The sequence below is a fragment of the Oryx dammah genome, unplaced genomic scaffold, assembly GCF_014754425.2.
Source record: "Oryx dammah isolate SB20612 unplaced genomic scaffold, SCBI_Odam_1.1 HiC_scaffold_26, whole genome shotgun sequence".
Lineage (NCBI taxonomy): Eukaryota > Metazoa > Chordata > Mammalia > Artiodactyla > Bovidae > Oryx > Oryx dammah.
The window spans coordinates 64380863-64405441 of NW_024070210.1; the positions used below are offsets into that span (position 1 = coordinate 64380863).

Genomic DNA, 24579 nt, shown 5'->3' on the forward strand with positions numbered 1-24579 from the left:
GTCAGTTGCCAGTTGCCAGTCATTTTATCCTTTCACTCTTACTACAGTTTATTTAGATGACTTAGTTTTGCAAACATATGTAAAGTGATATACATACATTGTACATATTGTGAATTATTGTTGCCATTGTACTTTTTCTTGCTAGTTATGAGCCCTTTCAACAGACGCACAGAGAATGAGAGAACAATGTGATAACCCAGATGCAAAAGAGAAGTGTGGACTCATTAACTAAATTAAACCTGGATTGTGTTTATATTTTAAATTAGTGGACTAATTCTTTTTGAATGTTGGGATATATTTCTCATCTGTCTATTAAAGTCTGTCCTTCTGCCTCTTGGTCTGTGACTGCCTCACTTTTTGGGACGCTTCTTCAAAGATTGCCTTCATTGTCTCATGTTCCATTTATTCTTTAACCCATTATGGACTGGCTTCTGCCCCTTCCACTCACCAGTAACTTCCTAATTGTTTATATTACTGAGCACTTCTCAGCCTCTGGCCACTTCTACCTTTGAATTCTATGACCTTTATCTCTCATAGTTTTCTCCTACGATTCAGGCTATTACTCTGTTTCCTTCATGGGCTCTTTTATTTCTATTCATGCTTTTCAGATGGTTCATTTTCTAGAATTCTGTTCTTAGGTTTCTTGTCTTCTCATTCTTTATTCTTTCAACTTGGAAATCTTCCATTTATGTTTGTAGTTCCATCTGCCTTCTATGAACCAGTCATTTCCCAGTAAATTTCTGGAGCTCAGTTTTTTGTCTCAGGCTTGAAATTACTATTGTCTGCTGAATTCACCTGGTTGTCCTCAACTCAACATTCTGATATCCCTTAAAATCTATACAACTTACTATATTCTCTTGTTTCGGTATAAAACAAGAGAATTGTGCCCATTTAATTGTGCCCATTTCTAGTCAGTAACTATATCTTTAGCATCTCTCAGATTTATCCTGTTTCTTTTTTCTATATCTACTGTAATACATTAGATTAAAAAAAGGTTCAAGCCCTGTTCTCTCTTGGGATATTGTAACTGTCCCCAGAATGACCATTCTGCCTCCATAATTGACCTCTCTATAGTCTGTCTTCCTCATTGCTACCATGGCGATGTTCTAAAATGGAATGTTTTAAGTGTTTTTCTTTATGTTAAAATCTTTTAGATGCTTCTCACACTACTCAGCAGTAGTTTTCAAATACATGGATGTTTCAAAAACGTCCATGGCCTGTCTGCTTTTGGGTCAGAGAACTTTTGAAAGCTCATATCCTGTATCTTTCCCCCATAGATTCTAATTCAGTAAAAAAGTTTAGGAATTTTCAAAAAGTTCCCCAGATAATTCTAATAAGCACCTAGGGTTAGAAAACACTGACCTATATGTGGTTCACATTCCTTATTATGGAGTCCAGGATCCTTCGGGATCTGGTACCTGCCTATTTCTCCAGTATTATCTCATTCTGTTATCCCATCCCTCCCTTCATTCACTGTTCTCCAGCCAGATTCCCTCTTCTGGTCCTGGAAGCCACCAGACCTGATCCTCTTTTAGGACCATTGTTTGCTATTGCTGAATCAGATGCAGAAGCCTAGTCTCTCTCTGCTCCACCTCTGCTTCGCTCTGGACCCCAGCCATTAGCACCTCCTTGGATTTCACATGTGAAACTCGGGTTGAAAACCGCTAAGCAAATCCATATCAATGGGGCCCAGAAAGATGAAGTGATTCACTGAGTCTATAATGGTGAATGGCAGGCCATATCTAAAATCCAGGATATATATTCCTAACATAGTTCTTGTTTATAGCTCTTCTTCTTTTATATGTATCATGTATGAGCAAGTTGATTTGAAATGACCTCTTAATTGTTTCCTTCCTAAATAAATTATCATTCACTAGTCCCCTCATTCGTTTATTCATTTAGTAAACATTTACTTTACTATATAAAGAGCAGTGTAAGGATATGAAGAGAGGTGGGTAGAAATTTTGAATAATACTAATTTCCTATCGTTAAGATTCTTAAAAGGTTTTTATATTCAATCATTAAAATACTATACAGAAAAACAAATTATTAATTTTTAAGAAGAGAAACTGTAGTATAACCTTTTCTACTGTCCTGTATCTTTCTTTCTTTTTATCCAGGGAAAGACCATGTTTGTAGATTTATTGGTTGTGGGAGGAATGATCGATTCAACTACGTGGTCATGCAGTTGCAGGTAGGTTACTTTGAAAATGTATCTTAAAATTGACCAGTTTTGATCAAAGTACCTAATTACAGTAGATGTGAATAAAATTAACAACATTCTTGGTATCATTGCAGAATGTTTTATACTCTACGGATGGTGTAGATTCAAACAGAGCTGGTGATAACGAATTTTTCCAAAGGTGGAAGGGTTGTTTTTATCAGCTGTTTTCTCTGATGCACATCTTCGTTGATTGTCATCGTTGCCAAATTTTTTATCCCCACGTGGATTACCGGATATAATGAGTGTTCCTGTCCCTTCCTTTCCACCATTTATTATGTTAAGGACTTTAGGTTCCCATTTTTACAAATATCAACCTTGAGTGTTTGAAAATTTTAAAATGAGATGGAGAGAAATGCTGTTGTTCTTTCTCTTTACTATTAACATAGCTGTGTTCTGTCCTTGAGATGGAGAATGGAGTTGGGTTGGGTAGCAGATGACAGAAATTCAGAAAGGGAGCATTGAAGTAATGACTGCAGCAAAGAGAGGGAAATCAGCCCATTCTCTCTGACGCTGACACTGCCTCTGCCCCTGAATGAACACACGCACGTGCACACGCATACACACATACACAGCTCTGAACCTGTACTCACCATCAAAGTTTAAAAGCCATGGTTCACTTTGCTGCCTAACTTAAGAGAACTTAAGAGTTCTCAGGGTTTCCCTTCATCTTTAGCAAAGTTTGTTTTAGGCATTTGGTTCTTTTGTTTATTTTTTCAACTTAACTACTTAGTAGTGATTTCAGAGACATAGATCCTCACCTAAATTCTTCCTCTTCTTGTTAGGGCTTCTCTTGTTTCCCTCAGCTATCCTTCAATATTTGATTTACATCTATAGACATTAATTTCCTGCAGACTATTGTCTTGATGTCTCAGAGTCATGTGATTCACTACTCAAGCCAGCAAAGTTTTTTTACTTGAAGCAGAATCCCTGTATCTTTTTAGGTCATTAATATGGACATTGCTGTCTCTCATTTTGGCCTGTAATAATAATATAACTTTTGTATGCTATTTTATAGTTTTTTTTTCTTCTGGATTTATTATGCATCTTACTTGATCCTTGTCATTTCCCCTGAAGAGGATAGGGCAGGTTTTACCCCCGTTTTGCAAATGAAGAGACTTTAGCTCAAGGAGGCTTGAGGTTTTCCTGGGACTGACTAACTTGATGGGTGTTAGGACTTACTCGATGGAGGCCTTGGGCCAATATTCTTGGCACAATAAGAGAAAACTCTTTATTTTTGTGTATAGGTTACTACTGACTGGACGACGTGGAGATGCTTTTTAAGTCTGCAGAGTCTCTCTCAGTCCTAGCATATAGTCTTTTTTATTTGATTTACATTCACCTTAATCTCACTTCTGGAAATGAGAAAGCTGCAAGTATGGAAAACTAAGGAGGACGGTGTATATCAAGCAGTGATGGCTCTTATGACCTTTGGCAAGCTTCTGTGAACTCATCTAAGAATGCTTTGTTTTGACTTGCATGCTGTTTTTGTTTTTTTTTTCCCCATCATTAAAAAACCCACCATTAACCTCCCACCTCTATATGTTTGAGTTGATTTGAGATAAGACTAAAGCTGGTATAACTGTTTGAGGGGTCTTTCTCTTGTTTGACATTAAAGTTGACTGCTAGGGTTTCCCCATATATTTTGATGAAATTTATATGCTCAGACCCAGTTTCTCACCAACATTTCTAATTTCTTCTAAAAACCCTCATTGTTCTTAAGCTCACTTTAGTCTTTTGCCTCCTGGTGATTCAGTTAAATAGTATCTGCCTTTAAGTTTTTAAGGAATAATCCTATTTCTCCTGTAGAAATTCTAGCTATTTACCATGAAAATGGGTCTGAAATCTAATAGGGTTCAAGCAATCATACACATTTATTTTCTCATATCTACTAGGAAGACTGTGGCCAGGTCTCATTTGCTATCCTGTCACCATTGAGGCTTTATGTGATCATCCTTAGTATAGCCAAAGGATGGTATTTTGTGATAAGCATATCACCTGCTGCTGCTGCTAAGTCACTTCAGTCATGTCCAACTCTATGTGACCCCATAGACGGCAGCCCACCAGGCTCCCCTGTCCCTGGGATTCTCCAGGCAAGAACACTGGAGTGGGTTGCCATTTCCTTCTCCAATGCATGAAAGTGAAAAGTGAAAGTGAAGTTGCTCAGTCGTGTCCGACTCTTCGCGACCCCATGGACTGCAGCCTACCAGGCTCCTCCGTCCATGGGATTTTCCAGGCAAGAGTACTGGAGTGGGGTGCCACTGCCTTCTCCCAAGCATATCACCTAGGAAAGGGCCAAAAATGTTTTGAATCCTGAATAGATATAGATCTAGATTGCCTAACATCAGGGCTGCCATATATTTTTAAGCTTTTTATTATTGTGGAAAAAATTAAATATAAATGAAACTAGAGTTGTATTCTGCCTTTCTTCTCCTTCCTCAGATGATTTCAAAGCAAATTGAAGTCATATTTTATCATAAATATATCAATATATCATCAAGAATTCTTTTTTTTCCACTAGTAACCATAATACACAATAAGATCTTTTCAAGTCAGTCTTCACATTTTCTTGGTTGTGTCTCTCACTTATTTTTATATTTGTTATACTTGAACCTGGTTCCAGACAGGGTTTACACATTGTATTTGGTGGATATGTACATCTTAAGCCTCTTATTTTTTTAAACAAAAATTTTAAAAGATTTATGTATGTATGTATTTACTTATTTTTGGCCATGCTGAGTCTTTGTTACTGCAGGCAGGGTTTTTCTAATTGCAGCAAGCCAGGGCTACTCTTGCTGTGCACAGGCTTCTCCTGGCAGTAGCTTCTCTTGTTGCTGAGCATGGGCTCTAGGAGTGTGAGCTCCAGTAGTTGCAGCATGTGGGCTCAGTAGCTGTGGCACACTGGCTTAGTTGCTCTGCAGCATGTGGAATTTTCCCAGACCAGGGATCAAACCTGTGTCCCCTGAAACTGCAGGTAGATTCTTAACCATGAGACCACCAGGCAAGCCCCTATTTTTTTTTTAAATATTTATTTATTTGGCTGTGCCAGGTCTTAGTTGTGGATGCTTTGATCATCATTGTGGCATGAGGAATTTTTATGCAGGATCTTAGTTGTGGCACGTGCAATCTAGTTCCCTAACCAGGGATACTAGGGATTGAACCTGGGCCCCCTGCTTTGGGAGCTTGGAGTCTTAGCCACTGGGCTACCAGGAAAGTCCCTCTTAAGCCTCTTTTTAAAAGTTCCCTCTCATTTTTTTTTCTTAAGTTTTTTGTTGTTGTTGTTTGTATTGTCATTGATTTAAAAAATTGTTATGCAGAAGTTTCCATGCTCTGGATTTTGCTAATTGTCTCCATATGGTAATACTTAACATATCCTTCTGTCCCCTGTATTGTCTATAAATTTGTGATTAGATCAGATTCCAGTTTTATTTTGCTAGAATACTTCAGAGATGGGTTGTGTGCTTCCTATTTATATTATATCAGCAGACAGTGTCTGCTTGTCTCTTTTAGTTGTGTTAAGATTGAATCAGTGAGCTTCTGAGGCTATCAGCCTCTCCATCCATTTTAAAGTTCCCATAATTTTTCTCGTGTGTGTGCTGAGTCACTCAGTCATGTCCAACTCTTTGTGACCCCATGGACTATAGCCCCTCCAGGCTCCTCAGTCCATAGGAATTCTCCAGGCAAGAATACTGGAGTGGGTTGCCCTGCTGGAGTGGATTGTCATGCCGTCTTCCAGGGCATTGTTCCAACTCAGGGATCTAACCCAGGTCTGCCACATTGCAGGCATATTCTTTACCGTCTGAGCCACTGGTTTGTCTCTTAGGTTTTATCAACCTGTTAGTAATCACTGCCAAAATTCTTTACTTCAGTGGGGTTGCAAATGTACAGTTACAATTTTACAATTCCTCTTTATTACTGGAATTCTTTTAAAAGCATTCCATCAATTATTAGGTTATCCTTAGGTAACATTTCACACAGAAAGGCAGGACTAATATTTGATTCTTTAATTTCAAGTTTTCAGAAAAATGAATTGGCTCCCAGTAGGGAGCTTTGATAGCATCCTTACTTTCTGACCCTGGAGGAGGAAATGGCAACCCACTCCACTATCATTGCCTGGAAAATTTCACGGACAGAGGAGCCTGGCAGGCTACAGTCCATGGGGTCTCACAGAGTCGGACACAACTGAACAACTTTACACAGTTTAGTTTCTGATTTCTCCTAATGAGAAATGGTATTTAGAGACCAGAATCTAGATGCTGTGGGTCCCTGCAATTGGGTTGGTCATTGTTTCAAATTCTTTTCAAGTAGATAGGTTTAGGGTATATAAATTTTTTTAAAAGAAAAAATATATCATGGCTCATAGTGATATTTTCAGTTTCAAATTTTTTGTGATAGAACTGGCATATAATTTCTTTGATTTTATTATATATTTTCATTTATTTGCCTAATATATATAGATGAAATTATGGTTAAAATTTACATGAGAGTTATCCAGTATATGTGTGTAGGAAAGGAGACATTGTCTGTTACATATGGGGAGAGAAGGGGTGGATAACAGATGAAAAAAGATTGGCCATTAATTGATGATTATTAATTCTGAGTGATGGGTAGGTATGTGAGAGTTCATTATATTACTTTCTTTCCTTTTGAGTATGTTTAAAGTTTTTAATAATAAAATCCTCTTGCATAGTTATTGGATCATGTTACATTTACAGCATTGTTTAGGGAGAAATGAGTTTCCTTTTTTATTTAATAATATTAATTCTATATTACTATGAATATAAATTCTTCATATAAATGTTACAGGTGGAACTGCAGCATCATAGCCTGCTCTCAATCAGAATGCTAATTTGTTACCTACTCAATAAGGAGTCTTCTGGGTAGATCAGTACTGTAAAATGGAAAAACTACACTTTACAGTTAAACAGACTTAGATTTCGAGAACAACTTTATCTTAACAGGTTAACATTATTTAAACTCTCTGAGCCTCAATATCCTTATCTGAAAAATTGGTGTAACAACTTTTGTTTAGGGTGCTAAGGACTAAATACAGTCATGAATGTAATACATCTGGCACAGACTAGATAAATTCCTTGCTTTTATCTACTGCTGTGATTGAGTGTTTCATATCTTTTTATTTATACTAGTAATTAGCACTTACTGAGTACCTACTGTGTGCCAGACACTACATGGATCTTGTTTAAGCCTTATAAAACAGTATAAGGTAAGTATTATTGTCCCCATTTTATAAGGAAGCTGTGACATAGAAAAGTTAAGTAGTTTGTATAGGAATATATGTTAGGCAGTAATGAGGAATTACTGCCCTGTGTATGTGTATCTTTTTTATGTGATCAAGACTACATTTTGTTATGACATCAGTGACAAAGGGAAACATGATGACTCGGGAACATAATATGTTATAGACACAGAAAAGATAAAGACAAATACTATATGATATAACTTTTATGTGAAACCTAAAAATTATAACAAACTAGTGAGTGAAACAAAAAAGAAGCAGGTTCACAGTGGGGAGAGGGAAGCAGGAGATGGGGCGATAGAGGGATAGGAGATTTTTGAAGTGTTTTTATGGCATTATATGAAATCATGTGTGAGAAACTTGCAAACTGTGAAGTACTATTGAATTTAAAGAGTTCTTCATTTTAAAAAAAAGTTTAAAAAAAGAAGCAACTTAAAAAACTTTGGTTATTCTTAAATTTGTCTGAAATGTTCATACGTTATCTTAAGAGAATTCTTCTCGAGTGAGAGGATCATGATTCAGATAAAATCCTTGCTGTTTCAGTCAAAACATCTTTTAATGGTAAACAAATAATTCTCCACTCTTCTCCCATGCTTTCAGTAGCATACTTGAAAGCATTTATTTGGTTTCCACAGGGTCGGAATCTGGCAGATCTACGCCGTAGCCAGTCCCGGGGCACGTTCACCATTAGCACTACTCTTCGCTTGGGTAGACAGATTCTGGAGTCTATTGAGAGCATCCATTCTGTGGGATTCTTGCACCGAGACATCAAACCGGTAGGGGGCCTTTTCCTGCCAGAGCTCACAATGAGTTTGCTTGGTGTTCTTGGTCTTACGATGTGTGTGTGTGCTCACTCACTCAGTAGTGTCAGGCTCTTTGCAACTCTGTGGATTGTAGCCTACCAGACTCCTCTGTCCATGAAATCTTCCAGGAAAGAATATTGGAGCAGGTTGCCATTTCCTATTCCAGAGGATCTTCCCAACCCAGGGATCAAACACACATCTCTTGTGTCTCCTGCATTGGCAGGCAGGTTCTTTACCACTGCGCCACCTAGGAAGCCCAGTCTTATGATGGGACACAGTAAATTACAAACGTAGGTTTCTATGTTAAATACAAGACAATATTTCAGTTTCTGTGGCAGAGATGTAAACTTGAAGTGTATTGTAACTTGCCTTTTAATTTTAAAAAAATGATAATTATATACTATAACTTATAATCAAGAGCTTTTCTCATGCAATGAAAGTGTTGCTCAGCAGCCAAATTAAAAATTACTAATGTTTGACTTATGTGTTAACACTGATACTTACTTAGCCTTACACCTAAATTGATAGTCATTCTTTGGATTTCTATTTTCTGATATTGGTTAAAAATACAGATTCATGTTGCTTTTAGATGTTGGCATTGTGTTCTTTGAAACTATTTCTCAAGTGACAAATTATACTTGAAAGAAACCATCAATTATAAAAGAGCTTGCTTTTTCTCCTGAGTGCTACTGTGCCAATATTGTATTTTTTTTATTCTGTTTTCCTAGAAATTGCAATTTCTGTAACTGTTAAATATGCTTTTATTTTCTCCTTGGTTTTTGTGTTACTCACAGGGGAAATGACCCATTTCTGATATGCTGTATTTACTATAAATTTATTGTGTTGCTTGTTGCAGTTGAAAATTATACCCATCTGTTGTTACATGATTTCAAAAATTAAACAGTTTACATGAAAATGACAGCTAAAATTAACATAGTTGAGTCAGACTTAATGTAATGTAGGTTTTTCCTGCTTTTATTTCCATGTCAAGTTAAATATCATTATTTGAGAACCATAGTAATTGAAGAATTTCCAATATGATTAGAAAGCTCCCTAAGTAGAACAGTATTTTAAAATAAAAGCTAACAATTCTATAACAGTTAGACTTTTGCTTTTATAAATTCTTTTACTTAATATACCCATTTTTGCAAACTTGTGGTCATTTAATGCTACATTTATCTTTGTTAAGGGAAGAATGGAAAATACATTGTCCTTAAGTCTGTTATGTTTCCTTGAATTGTATTTTCATTTTTGCACTTAGTGAAATTCAGCTTCATGATGCTTATAGGAAATTCATTTCAATTTCTGGACTATATATTCTATTTTGTTCACTCCTAGTTCTTCCCATTTAAAAAAATAAGGGTTGGGTGTTTGTTTAAGTAGTGACTTAGACTAGAATTTCGAGAAACTTATTAGAGTACTGACTCCAATTAAATCAGTGTTGTATTTTATGTAACTTTATAATAGTCACATAAATTTTTTGCTCAAGTTCACCTGATCTTAGGCATTAATAGAACCTGCAGCAAAATAATTTGTTAATATCCAATAAACATTGACCAGAGCAGTATATGTGGGATGTGTATTATATAGAGTTTAAATAGAATTAAAATACAGGAAGGATAAGATATAAGGACTAAGTATAATAATAATAGGTATGTTTTCGTTCTTTATTTTCTAGTCAAACTTTGCCATGGGTCGCTTTCCTAGTACGTGTCGGAAATGTTATATGCTTGATTTTGGCTTGGCTCGACAGTTTACCAATTCCTGTGGTGACGTCAGACCAGTAAGATTTTTCATACTATTATTAAATATTTGAGGATTAACTTATTATAGTATCACTCTTTTTAAAGAAATGCCGATTGTGTATCAGAATGGATATCATCCAAGAAGTATCATATAGAGTTTATGATTACGTTACAGATAGTATTCATTAATTTTATTATTGAGTGTTACAGCTTTTAAAAACATGCACAGAGTTAGAGTGTATCTTGTAAGAACACACATTACCCCTTTAGGATCAAGGGTCTTTTTTGCAGTCTGAGCTTCTTTCTACATCATATACTACTTTTGTTTCATTACTGTGTTTGTCATACCCAGAATTTACATTTAGTTCTGTTTTAAAATTTCTCTTTATTAAAATCTCTGTTTGATATGGCATTGCCGTTATACTTTCCTTTCTTTAATCAAGCTTTCCTTTAGTTCTGTGAACATATTTATAATACCCACTTTGAAATCTTTTTTATGTCCAGCATCTAGTCATTCTCATAAGTGGTTTTTGTTGGCTACTTTTTTTTTTTTTTTTTTTTTACATATATGGGTCACACTTTCCTGTTTCTTCGCATGTCTTGTAATTTTTTGTTGTTGTTGGAAACTGGGCATTTTAGGTAATGCTTGCATGCTGCTTCTGCTTAGTTGCTTCAGTTGTGTCTGACTCTCTGCGACCCTGTGTATCATAGCCTGCCAGGCTCCTCTGTTCTTAACGTTTAGTTCCTTAACATTTAGTTCCTTAACATATTCTTTCTGAAGTTCATTATGTGTGTATAATAAATACAAATGTGTACTCTTATTTTTTCCTTTTGATTCAAAAGGTAGCATAATGTACACTTCCCTTTTTTTTTCACTTTACAGTGTATCAGGAGATCTTTCCATGTCAGAATATAGAGCAGCTGCAAAGTGTATATCTGTAAGACACATCTCCAGAAGTGTAATTGCTGGGTCAAAGAAAACGTATGCATTTCCAACTTTGATGGTTAATAGTGAAAGTCACTCAGTCATGTCCCACTCTTTGCAATCTCATGGACGGTAGCCTGCCAGGCTCCTTTGTCCATGGAATTCTCCAGGCAAGAATACTGGAGTGGGTTGCCATTTCCTTCTCCAGGGGATCTTCCTGACCTGGGCTTGAACCCAGGTCTCCTGCATTGCAGGCAGATCTTTACCGTCTGAAATAGCTATTGCCAAATTACCATCAGTTGAGGCAGTTTCTGGAGATCATCTATTTCAAGCCTCAGTTACGTGTTGCTTTATTCTTAAGACATCCTTCCTCCACAGGACTTCTCCTTTCTTCTCACCAAGTAAAACTAATTCTTACCACTCCTAGACTTTCATAGCTCATTGTACTTTGCTAATGGTGTTTATTATAATCTACTTTCAATTACAGTTACCTGCATTTATAGCTGCTTTCCCCAGTTAGGTTGAATTGTTTTTTATGCATCATTTAAGGTGGCTGAATTTCTTTGACCTGGTATTATTTCTTGGAGGGATCACATCAAAATCTCCCTAGGCAGCTGATCTCTCTTTACCTCTGTCTCAACCTTTCCATGGCAAAAGTAAGGTCAGAGCCAGAACAAAGGACTCTTAATTGTTTTCCTTCTAGAAGGAGAAATCTCCAACCTCAGAGTAACATCAACCAAATTGAGAATATTAGATATTCCTGTTAGTCATGATATCTTAGGAAAATATTGAGATCTGTTGACTGTGATTGTCAGTGAATGGCAGCTAAGGGAAAAAAGGGAGCTTAAATAGATTGCAGAAATTTTTGATTCCTGAGACTTGACATTAAATACAAAGAACATTTTAAAAATAGTTAAATCTTGAAACTAAAAAGGAATAACTGAAGGAGAAAAGATAAGTTGATGAAAGAAGCAATAAGTAGATAATTAATATGAACAGATTAAACACAGGTTGCAGAAATGAACAAATGGAGGAAGAACACATAGAATGTTTAGCATATGGCTGAGATGACTCTGATAACTGAAGACTCTTAAAATAACATTCATTGTAATCTCTTCAGACTACCACATTAGTACATGTTAATTGAGGATAGTTTGACATTACTGAAAAAGAGAGCAAAAAATTCTACTAATGAAAATTATTGGCCATGATCATTTTAAAGTACATCAGTTTTCCTGTTGAGCTATCGCATCATCCATGAATCTTAAAGGCACTGACTTGATATTTGTGAAACAGTAAAGTAGAAACATGGAGAACAAAATGACAGCCCACTCCAGCATTTTTGCCTGGAGAATCCCATGGGCAGAGGAGCCTGGTGGGCTACAGTCCGTGGAGTTGCACAGAGCTGGACACGACTGAAGTGATTTAGCATGAAATAGAGTGTATGATTTCAAGTCAGAAGACCTTGGTTGATGCCTGGTTTTATCACTTACTAATTCTGTGTCCTCAAACAAGTTTACTTTTTGGAACTTGTTTCTGTGTCTGTAAAGTGGGCAAAACAAAGACTTTGCCATCACAGGGTTTATATTTCATTGAAAGAAGCAGGGAAAAATCAAATAAGTAAAAATATGAATAAAATCAATTTTAGGTAGCAAAAGATGTTTTGTGAAAAAAAAAAAGTAAAGCAGAGTAAAAGAACAGAGTGGCATTGCAAGGGCAGATATTATTTTAAATTATGATGATTAAAGAATATTTCTCTGAGGAGGTGACATTCAAGCAGAGGGCTGAATTTGGGATAGAAGAGCCTGCCATTGGAGGCATATAGAGAGATGGTGTTCCAGCTAGAGAGAATAATAAGTACAAAGTATTGTGCTAGAAACAAACTTGATTGGAGGGGAAACCTCAAGTAAATCCATTTTGGCATGAGGCAAGTGCCAGAATCATGGAAGGTGTTGTAGGCCAAATAACTAGAATTTAGACTTTATTCCAAGTTGAGCTCTCTGGGACTGGGATTCACATATTATGTAGAGTTTATTCCCAGTACCTGGCACATAATAAGTGTGCAATAACTTGAGTTTATGAATATGTGAATTACACGTACAGGGAAAGGTTCAAGTTGCCACCATCTCTGAATTGAGTTTGAGTGATATAGCCAAGACAAAGAGGTTGGTATCTTAGTTTACTTAGACCTCATGTTTTTAATGTACTTATTTGTAACCAGAGTCTGAATATTAATGTATATACTATGATGCTTGGCATGATTCTGGGTACATGAAAGCATTTATGTTTTCTTATGGATAGAGTTTATTTATCATAAATCCTACTTTATTTTAAAATGTAGGTATAAAAAAATGAGAATCATTGATAACTAAAATAGGACTCATTAATAGCTATTACATTTTAAACATATGATTTAGAGATATTCTCCTCTAATTATTATAATTTCAGTTATTTAAAAAAGTTAGAAATTTAAGTCATGTTTTCTTGACTCTAATACATGTTTCTCCCTTCTGCTTCATGAGCTCAACTGTGCTGAATCTTATGCTATTTAAAGCTCATTTATTATTCTTTGCTTGGTTTTGTAGCCTCGAGCTGTGGCAGGCTTTCGAGGGACAGTTCGTTATGCATCAATCAATGCTCATCGGAACAGGGTAGGTGTCTGAACTCGAGTCATAGCTGTATGAGCATGCTGATGCTCGAATCAGATTGACTTCTTCACATTAGAGTGCAGAGGTGTTAGTAATACTAATGCATGGTAAGGTGTATAGTGGATATATAATAGATGTGTACAGCTACAGAGAAAATAAAATTGAATTTGGCAGAAAATCTAATAGCTAATTATATACACATCTATGGGGAATCTTGTGTCCTTAATTAGATATAAGTAAGTATTAATACATTTATTAAAGAATTTTGCATAAATAAGACATCTGTGTTCTATTTCAAGAAGTTATTTGGGAATTCATATTATCAATACATAATGAAATGTAGGTCATCATTTTATCCATAAGATACATCTAATCTATTATATCCTCTCTCCATCAATCATTTGTTTTTATGACGATCTAAAATATAGAAACTTAAATTTTTCTTTCATCTTTAGTGAATTGTTCATCTCTTTTTGGGTTAAATTTTAAAAACCTCTCTTTTTTTTTCTTACTTTTATCCGTTCGTTTTGCTCTAATATTTTTTTTCCTCACCCTGAACTTTAGTTATGAGTAGGAAAGGTGAGTACTTTATGGATTCTCAATCCTTGAACTTGTTTGGACAGAGTTGGGGAATTTAACATGTGATTCCTTGATAAAGAGAAATCTCTTGACTTTTGTTACCTTATTCTTGTGCAGCCAAAACTGCTTTAATTAAAACTTGACTGATGCTAAATTTAATAGGACGAGAATGCTGTGGTTTTACATGCAATGCTTCAGTTAACTTGGTTTCTTAGGATGTGATTATAAATTGAAAATAGTTAAAGTATTTTTTTATCTGTGTGAAATACTCTGCTAAGCATTTGTAACTCATTTGATTTGATTCAGTGTGCTTTATTTTGTGGTATTTACTTAATTATTCTATCTTGAAAAGAAAGTATTCATTCTCCAGATAGATTCTTGCAAAATTTTAGAAGTACTATGCTTTCTAATTAATTCTGTAAAAGAATATGTTCACATTGGAATCTTTGAAATATGACATTCATTTTGAGATAAGCATAAACATGTTCAGGGATCATAATATAAGCATTTCCAAAATAACTACTAGAAAGAGATTATGTGTTGATTTTTTCTTTAATTTGAAGAGTACAGATTTCTTCTAAAAGCCTTTCCAGCATAGAGTGATCTATCAGCTGTTCTGTTAACCTGCTTATTAATGTTGATAGGGAAATCTGATCACATATTGCTGTGGTTCTTACCCTTCTTTTCTGGTCCCAACACATCTGAGGAATAGTACGCTTTATACGGTAGCACAGCTTCACAATACTGATTGTCAATGTATATGGTGACAGAGGAATACAACTAGCAGAACCTTGAGAGATTGTTGTCTAGTTTAAAAATAATTCCCAGGTAATTCTAATATACTTCTTTCTTCCATGCTCTGTGACCTTGATTTGATAATTTTTAAACTTAATGCACTGTATTTCTATTTTGGGGGTACCTAAATCTTAACCATTTTTGTTTGTTTTTTGTTTTCTTTTAAGTGAAAGCAGGTTTATTTAGAGAATCTGAAACTTTTAACATGAATAATTTCCAAACAATACAAGGACTTTTTAAAATACTTGAATACTGTTTACTTCATCTCATTGTTTTCCTGCATTTTAATCCTTTGTTAATACTTGTTTAATCTCAATGTGTGTGCGCTCCGTCACTCAATCATGGCCGACTCTTTCCAACCCCATGGATTGTAGCCCACTAGGTTCCTCTATACATGGAATTTTCTAGGCACTATTACTGAAGTGGGTTGTCATTTCCTACTCCAGGGGATATTCCTGACACAGGGATCAAACCCATGTCTCCTGCTTTGGCAGGAGGATTCTTTACCACTGCACCACCTGGGAAGCCCATTTATCACAATACTTTGAAGAAATTATTTTACTTCTGGTTCTGTGGTTCTTACTGAGATCTTTGTCCATTTAATTCTTGCTGAAAGTGAAAAGTGAAAGTGAAATCATTCAGTTGGGTCCAACTCTTTGGGACCCCATGGACTGTAGCCTATGAGGCTCCTCCATCCATGGAATTTTCCAGGCAAGAGTACTGGAGTGGGTTGCCATTTCCTTCTCCAGGAGATCTTCCCCACCCAGGGATAGAACCCGGGTCTTCCACATTTTAAGCAGATGCTTTTACCGTCTGGGCCACCAGGGAAGCTTGCATTTAATCGTCTTTTTTTTCTTGACTACTTTTGGTATCTTCTCTTTGTCTTCGGTGTCCTGTAGAAATGTTCAAATCTGCTTTGGTGTGGATTTCTTTATATTTATTCTCTTTGAGATTTGTAATGCTTCTTAAGGGCTTCCCTGGTCGCTCAGTGGTAAAGAATTTGCCTACCAATGCAGGAGATGTGGGTTTGATCCCTGAGTCAGAAAGATCCCCTGGAGAAGAAAATGGCAACCCACTCCAGTATTCTTGCCTGGAGAATCCTGTGGACAGAGGAACCTGGGCTATTTCAAATAATGATCTGGTGGGGTTTTATCTGTAAGACTTCAAAGAGGCCTAAATTTAAGGGTGCTTTTTTACCTTGAGAGGATTTTCATTTGCATCTGTCATTACTGCAGAATAGGATCACCCAGAAAACACCGTTTCTGGACTTGGTTTCCTGGACCACATAGACAATATAAATTTAAACCCCAAATCTGAGTGAGGGGTAGGCCCATAGTAACAGATTCTCAGGATGTTGTTTTTTGTTTGTTTTTGTTTTAAAGTAACACTATCTCTTTGATAGTGGTCAAATTTTACCAGGAATAAAATTATAGTAGTAATAACATACATACCAAATATTGCATTAAAGATAGCCCTTTGAGGGTCCTAGATATATGGTGGGGATAGAGGTGGGGCAGTGTCTCAGTTACAACTCCTGTCTTGTGTAGGCTTAATGTTTTTACACCTGTCCCCTACATGACTGATAAAACCCTGGTTGATAAACCTATGACAGATGCCTCCAAACAGCCAAAACCAAAGCTTCAGTCTTAGGTTGCTTTTCATGTTTCCAGCTTTCTTTTCATTTTGGTTCTAAAGATTTTCTTTGCTGCTACTTCATCTTTTTTTTATATTGTAGTAAAGAACACATAACATTCAATTTGCCGCCTTAAACATTTTGATATATACAATTAAGTAGTGTTAAGTATATCCACATTATTTTGCACCAGATTTCTACAACTTTTTCATTTTGCAACATTGAAACTCTGTACTCACTTAGCACTGACTCCCCTTTCCCCCTTCTCTGAATTCCTTGGCAGCCACCTTCCTTTACTAATTAATTAACTCATTTATTAATTAATGGGTTCTTAAGTACATTATTTCCAGTATTTCTGTGTTTTTGGGTGTTCTTTATATTGAAAGTTTTTCAGTAAATCTGTTCTACCATGTAGATTGCTTTATAGCTATACAGATACATAGATATACCTGCCAGATAGTTTTATGGGAAAATGAAAACACAGTGGTTAGGCCTTAAACAATGTAATGTACTCACAGGAGCAGTAATGTAATGTGACTGAATTCTCTTTTGCTTATGAAGGAAATGGGAAGACATGATGACCTTTGGTCCTTGTTCTACATGTTGGTGGAATTTGTGGTTGGTCAGCTCCCTTGGAGAAAAATAAAGGACAAGGTAATTTTCAAAATGGAAGCATCAGTTTTGGTAGGGGAAGGAGTAAAAATTTCTCCTGGGTAGGCATTTTTTGTTGAAAGTATACTTATGTATAAGAATTAACATTTTCCAACTCTTTCACTCTATCCTAATATGTATATTTTTCTTTCTGTGAGCTGATATTTTAACTTTTTCTATGAAAATGCTAATTTAAGTACAGCTGTCATTTCTGATTAGATTTCGAGCTATCATAGCTTTATTTTCACTAGTTCTCTTTTTTAAAGTCAATTAGATCTTTTAAAGTGAAGTAAGTTAGAAAAAGACCCATAACCATGGGATATCGCCTACAGTATAGAATCTAAAATATGACACAAATAAATATCTACAAAACAGAGAAAACACTGATGGTTGCCAAGAAAAGAAATGTCAGTTAGGCTTTTAATTTTTAATTGTCACATTATATTGTTCAAGTTTACATACCCTTCAGACTGTTACTGAGAAGCTCTTAATGTGTAGCTTCCAAGAGAAATTGACTTTGGTTCCTTTTCTCTTTACTTCCCAGGAACAAGTGGGCTCTATTAAGGAAAGGTATGACCACAGGCTTATGTTAAAACATCTCCCTCCAGAATTCAGCATCTTTCTGGAGCACATTTCCTCTTTGGATTATTTTATAAAACCAGACTACCAGGTAATCATCTTTGTGAGTTCTGTAGATTAATTCTTCTCTCTCTCTTAGTATTTATTCTTACCAAGCATTGTACCGTTGAGGGTGTTGTAAATGAGTATAAGTGGTTCCTAGAATAATACTTTTTTAAAAAAAATAATACTGTTTTAATACATCATGAGAAATGTCGTTAAATTAACTGATGATGACATTATCAATGTCTGTACATGTGTGTGTTTTCCCCCTTCTGGATGAACATACGTCATTAAGAGTTTCAGATTTGTTTATCATGTAACATTCTAACTGCTCCTGCTGTGGTTCTTTTGGTAGTTTTGAATTGCTGATAGTTCAGATTATGTAAATCCAGTATCTAATTTGTTGACCAGAAGGAAATGTCCAGCTCAGGAATGTATCTGTTGAGGGCTTGAGGGTTACATGTCATGTGTTAACATGCTATGGGACAGTAGTCGGTAAAAATTACTGGCTCCATTTTGTCTGTGGTCGGTGAAACATTTCCTAAGAGCATCAGTTAGTGAGGCCTATTAAGGGTGACTAGGCTTACCATAAATTGCATATCAAACCCCAACCAGATAAATTTCAGAAGATTCTGTTGCTCTCAAGGGAAACTTGGTCAGAGCTTAATGCAAGATAATCACTACTACTGAAAACATAAATTCAGGGCACACATTGATTAATAATAATAATGTCAGTGTATAAGTTTTATCTACAAAGGACAACACTTAGCCTTTACTGCCTGTTAATGAAAGTTTTAAAAAATTGTTTATTTCCGGCTGTGCTGAGTCTTTGTTACTGCGTGGGCTTTCTTTTATTGTGGTGAGCAGGGGCTCCTCTCTAGTCGCTGTGCCCAGGCTCCTCGTTGCAGTGGTTTCTCTTGTTCCAGAGCACTGGCTCTAGGGCTCACGAGCTTCCACACTTACAGCACGTGGGGCTCAAAAGTTGCAGTTCACAGGCTCTAGATCACAGGCTTAATAGTTGTGGCATATGGGCTTCGTTGCACGGAACCATGTGGTATCTTCCCCGACCAGGGAATGAACCCATGTCTCCTGCATCGGCAAGTGGATTCTTTACCGCTGAGATACCAGGGAAGCCCTAGTGGAAGGTTCACATTCTAAAGTGTTGTCAGTGTCGAAGACTAAAAGACTGTCTACTGCACAGTGAACTTTTTTGCATATAATAAATATTTCTTTGTGAAAAATGCAGTTTTTGTATAATATATAAATAGAACATAAAGCAGAGAAGCAACATACAGCCTTGAGTCCTTAGAGATCTTAAGTAGGTGAGCCTGTGTTGTTCTTTTCTATGTGGCTATTTGGTTTATAACATATAGGCTAACAAATGGCAAAAATACATTGTATATGAGTCGCTTTGGAATATGTTCTCTATTTATATTTTATATATGGATTTTTTAAAATGTGTAGAGTTCACATTACTTGCAATGAAATAATGAAGTTTTACTTGTAAGACTAGAATCAGGAGGAGCTAGGAATTGTTCCAACTTTCTCATCTTGGGTGGTAATAATTTTTTTATTGACAAAGTTTGATGTATTAATTACACAGCAAAAAAAGTTTTTAATTACATTCTCTGCTTAGTTATGCCTACATTCCAAAGAAGACTATAATGTTCACCAGCTAAAGTTTGAGACTTAGACCTACAATTTAAATTTAAATATTGTTCTCTGGTTTTTCATTTGGACATTCTTTTAGAGGCTTCTCTGTTATTCTGTCACCTGATAACAACAGAAAGTATAGTAATTTCCCTATTTTAGAAGAGAGAGAGCAGGCATAACATTTTCATAACATTTTCTGATTCTGCTTTGCTCTTTGAGCTTCCATAAGCAGTGAGTAGGAGCAGAGGGCAGTAGATGGGAGAAGGATAATTGGGAAAAAGATGTTGGTGACTAAAAGATGCTCTGATGACTAGTATCAGTGTGATATTAGGTTCCAGAAGGATCTGACCTTTGCAGTTTCTGTATCCTGCTTTCCTCACAATGCCCTGCTACGGTCTTCATTTTCACAAAAATTACTCTACTTTGAATCTGAATGTTCTTGTGAATTAATGCTGTCTAATGGTTAATTTTATAATTTGGAATTCATTCCTGAATTCGAGTTTAATTACTGTTCTTTCAAAATTTTAAATTCCTTACTGAACAACCAGTATAGTTAAAAACAGCAACAAACCTTCTCCAGCAGCAATCCAAAACCATACCAGTACTTAGTGTGACTGCTTCCCTAGCTATATCAGAGGTCAGATAAACAGTATGTCTCCAACTTTATATGTTCTGACATAGGACCAAAGGGAATATATTTCATAATCAAGGTGTTAAATGATGTTGTTTTCCAAAGCCACTTTTACTGTGAATGTCTGTGGTTTGTGAATTCTTAAAAAATCATAGTTTCTTGCCAGAGAACATTATTATCTTAACAAGTTGCATATTGTCAGCACCCTACCAGTAACCTGCTAGTGCTCGCCCTTGTAGCATGGGCAGACCGAGAGAGTTGATGCTGTCTACCGGGAATCTTATGCATGTCTCAGTTTGAATAAAGGCTGACATTCACTTTTGGAAAGCACTATGGTGTTTGGGGAAATTACATCCAAATTTATACTTAGTACGTCCCTACTGGCTTTTCAATCCTGGAGCTATAGCTGTGTCTTACTTTGTTTTTATTATCCCACACTATCCTGACACTGTGCCTGGCACCTAAATTTTCAACAAATGTTAAGAAAATTGAATCGTACTTTGCCTAATAATCTCCTGCTCAAGAAATGTAAGAAAAATCAGCTCTCATGAGTACATAAATCCTGTTTTCTGTCTGTTAAACTGAAGGTGAAGATGTTAAAATTGTAGTCAAATTAAAGCAAATATATCTTATTATGAGTACGGTCAACCCTTGATATCTGCAGGGGATTGGTTCCAGGCCCCTGGGGATTACTGGTCCTCAACTCCCTCATATAAAACAGCATAATACTTGTGTATAACTTTCGCACATCCTGTCATGTACTTTAACTCATCTCTAGATTGCTTGCAAAACCTCAGTTCATTTCAGTCGCTCAGTTGTGTCCGAGTCTTTGCAACCCCATGAATCGCAGCACGCCAGGCCTCCCTGTCCATCACCAACTCCCGGAGTTCACTCAGACTCACGTCCATCGAGTCGGTGATGCCATCCAGCCATCTCATCCTCTGTTATCCCCTTCTCCTCCTGCCCCCAATCCCTCCCAGCATCAGAGTCTTTTCCAATGAGTCAACTCTTTGCATGAGGTGGCCAAAGTACTGGAGTTTCAGCTTTAGCATCATTCCTTCCAAAGAAATCCCAGGGTTGATCTCCTTCAGAATAGATTGGTCTCCTTGCAGTCCAAGGGACTCTCAAGAGTCTTCTCCAACACCACAGTTCAAGAGCATCAATTCTTCGGCGCTCAACCTTCTTCACAGTCCAACTCTCACATCCATAAATGACTACTGGAAAAACCATAGCCTTGACTAGACAGACCTTAGTCGGCAAAGTAATGTCTTTGCTTTTGAATATGCTATCTAGGTTGGTCATAACTTTTCTTCCAAGGAGTAAGCGTCTTTTAATTTCATGGCTGCAGTCACCATCTGCAGTGATTTTGGAGCCCAAAAAAATAAAGTCTGACACTGTTTCCACTGTTTCCCCATCTATTTCCCATGAAGTGATGGGACTGGATGCCATGATCTTCGTTTTCTGAATGTTGAGCTTTAAGCCAACTTTTTCATTCTCCTATTTCACTTTCATCAAGAGGCTTTTTAGTTCCTCTTTTTCTGCCATAAGGGTGGTGTCATCTGCATATCTGACATTATTGATATTTCTCCCGGCAGTCTTGATCCCAGCTTGTGCTTCTTCCAGCCCAGCATTTCTCATGATGTACTCTGCACATAAGTTAAATAAGCAGGTGACAATATACAGCCTTGACGTACTCCTTTTCCTATTTGGAACCAGTCGGTTGTTCCATGTCCAGTTCTAACTGTTGCTTCCTGACCTGCATACAGATTTCTCAAGAGGCAGGTCAGGTGGTCTGGTATTCCCATCTCTTTCAGAATTTTCCACAGTTTATTGTGATCCACACAGTCAAAGGCTTTGGCATAGTCAATAAAGCAGAAATAGATGTTTTTCTGGAACTCTCTTGCTTTTTCCATGATCCAGCGGATGTTGGCAATTTGATCTCTGGTTCCTCTGCCTTTTCTAAAACCAGCTTGAACATCTGCAAGTTCACGGTTCATGTATTGCTGAAGCCTGGCTTGGAGAATTTTGAGCATTCCTTTACTAGCGTGTGAGATGAGTGCAATTGTGTGGTAGTTTGAGCATTCTTTGGCATTGCCTTTCTTTGGGATTGGAATGAAAACTGACCTTTTCCAGTCCTGTGGCGATTGCTGAGTTTTCCAAATTTGCTGGCATATTGAGTGCAGCACTTTCACAGCATCATCTTTCAGGATTTGAAATAGCTCAACTGGAATTCCATCCCCTCCACTAGCTTTGTTCATAGTGATGCTTTCTAAGGCCCACTTGACTTCACATTCCAGGAAGTCTGGCTCTAGGTGAGTGATCACACCTTCGTGATTATCTGGGTCGTGAAGATCTTTTTTGTACAGTTCTTCTGTGTATTCTTGCCACCTCTTCTTAATATCTTCTGCTTCTGTTAGATCCATCCCATTTCTGTCCTTTATCGAGCCCACCTTTTCATGAAATGTTCCCTTGTAGTTTTCTTAAAGAGACCTCTAGTCTTTCCCATTCTGTTGTTTTCCTCTATTTCTTTGCATTGATCGCTGAGGAAGGCTTTCTCACCTCTCCTTGCTATTCTTTGGAACTCTGCATTCAGATGCTTATATCTTTCCTTTTCTCCTTTGCTTTTCACTTCTCTTCTTTTCACAGCTATTTGTAAGCCCTCCCCAGACAGCCATTTTGCTTTTTTGTGTTTCTTTTCCATGGGGATCCCTGTCTCCTGTACAATGTCAGGAATCTCTGTCCATAGTTCATCAAGCACTCTATCTATCAGATCTAGTCCCTTAAATCTATTTCTCACTTCTACTGTATAATCATAAGGGATTTGATTTAGGTCATACCTGAATGGTCTAGTGATTTTCCTTACTTTCAATTTAAGTCTAAATTTGGCAAAAAGGAGTTCATGATCTGAGCCACAGTCAGCCTTTGCCCTGCTTCATTCCGCATTCCAAGGCCAAATTTGACTGTTGCCCCAGATGTTTCTTGACTTCCTACTTTTGCATTCCAGTCCCGTATAATGAAAAAGACATCTTTTTTGGGTGTTAGTTCTAAAAGGTCTAGTAGGTCTTCATAGAACCATTCAAATTCAGCTGCTTCAGCGTTACTGGTTGGAGCATAGACTTGGATTACTGTGACATTGAATGGTTTGCCTTGGAAATGAACAGAGATCATTCTGTCATTTTTGAGATTGCATCCAAGTACTCCATTTCGGACTCTTTTGTTGACCATGATGGCTAATCCATTTCTTCTAAGGGATTCTTGCCCACAGTAGTAGATATGGTCATCTGAGTTAAATTCACCCATTCCAGTGCAATATAAATGCTTGAAACTAGTTGCTGGTAAATTTTAAGTTTTGCTTTTGGGAACTTTCTGGATTTTTTAATATTTTTAATTTGGTTGGTTAAATCCTGAGATACAGAACCTGTGGATTGTTTTTATTAGCTTTCGAAAGTATAGCAACTATAAGAGACATGCTAGGCCAAGAATCTCCTCTGCTGATACAATTGTATAGAATCATAAAATCACACAGTTTAGTTCAGTTCAGTCGCTCAGTTGTGTCTGAGTCTGCGACCCCATGAACCACAGCATGCCGGGCCTCCCTGTCTATCACCAACTCCCAGAGTTCACCCAAACCCATGTCCATTGAGTGGGTGATGCATTCAACTGTCTCATCCTCTGTCATCCCCTTCTCCTCCTGCCCTCAATCTTTCCCAGCATGAGGGTCTTTTCAAATGAGTCAGCTCTTCACACAAGTACACCTAAAACTGGTGAAATTTGATAAACTCTCTGGATTGTAACAGTGTTATTCTCCTGTTTTAGACATTGTACTCTAGTTATTTAAGATATTACCATTACGGCAAACTGGGTAAAGGGTACTTCTTTGTACTGTTTTTATGATTTCCTATGAATTTATATTTCAAATTTTAAGTTTTTTTTAAAAAGTCCTAGGTGAACTTTTTCAGAAATGTAGATAGTGATAAAAATATTCAATCTTGCTGTGGCCATCTTATGATTTAAATAAATCCTTTTAAAGTGTTTTGAGAAAGAGAGCTATTTCTGAGGGTTGCTTGGGACAATTTTATCTATCTTGAATTCCTCCACATCAATGAGCAAATTGAGAAGACTAATGAAACCCATAAATATACACATCATTGGTGAGCCTGAAACTAAAATGTGTAGATGAACCATTTCATACACTGCCAGAGTATTGCTAACATCAAAAGACATGAGAGAGGAAGCCATCCAAGTGTCCTTAATCTTAATATACTTACCAAGTTTAGAAACAGGACTATTTATACAGTGCTTTCATCAAAATTTAGCATGCTTGCCTTTTGCTTTGCGGGACTTAGAGGTGTTTTAGGCTCCCCTGACTCTAATAACAACAGTTAAATTTTTCAGAAGGTACAGATGGGCTGCTTTT

At 36.7% G+C, this 24579-nt stretch overlaps 1 protein-coding gene across 3 annotated transcripts in view; it reads left to right on the top strand.

Moving 5' to 3' along the window:
- TTBK2 (tau tubulin kinase 2) overlaps positions 1-24579 on the top strand; it is a 127805-nt gene that overhangs the window by 64709 nt on the left and 38517 nt on the right. For all 3 annotated transcript variants that reach the window (XM_040226816.1, XM_040226818.1, XM_040226817.1), the window contains 6 exons: positions 2121-2194; positions 8114-8254; positions 9960-10064; positions 13537-13602; positions 17168-17260; positions 17802-17927. In XM_040226816.1, the coding sequence (XP_040082750.1) occupies positions 2121-2194; positions 8114-8254; positions 9960-10064; positions 13537-13602; positions 17168-17260; positions 17802-17927 (605 nt within the window). The remainder of the gene's footprint in view (positions 1-2120; positions 2195-8113; positions 8255-9959; positions 10065-13536; positions 13603-17167; positions 17261-17801; positions 17928-24579) is intronic.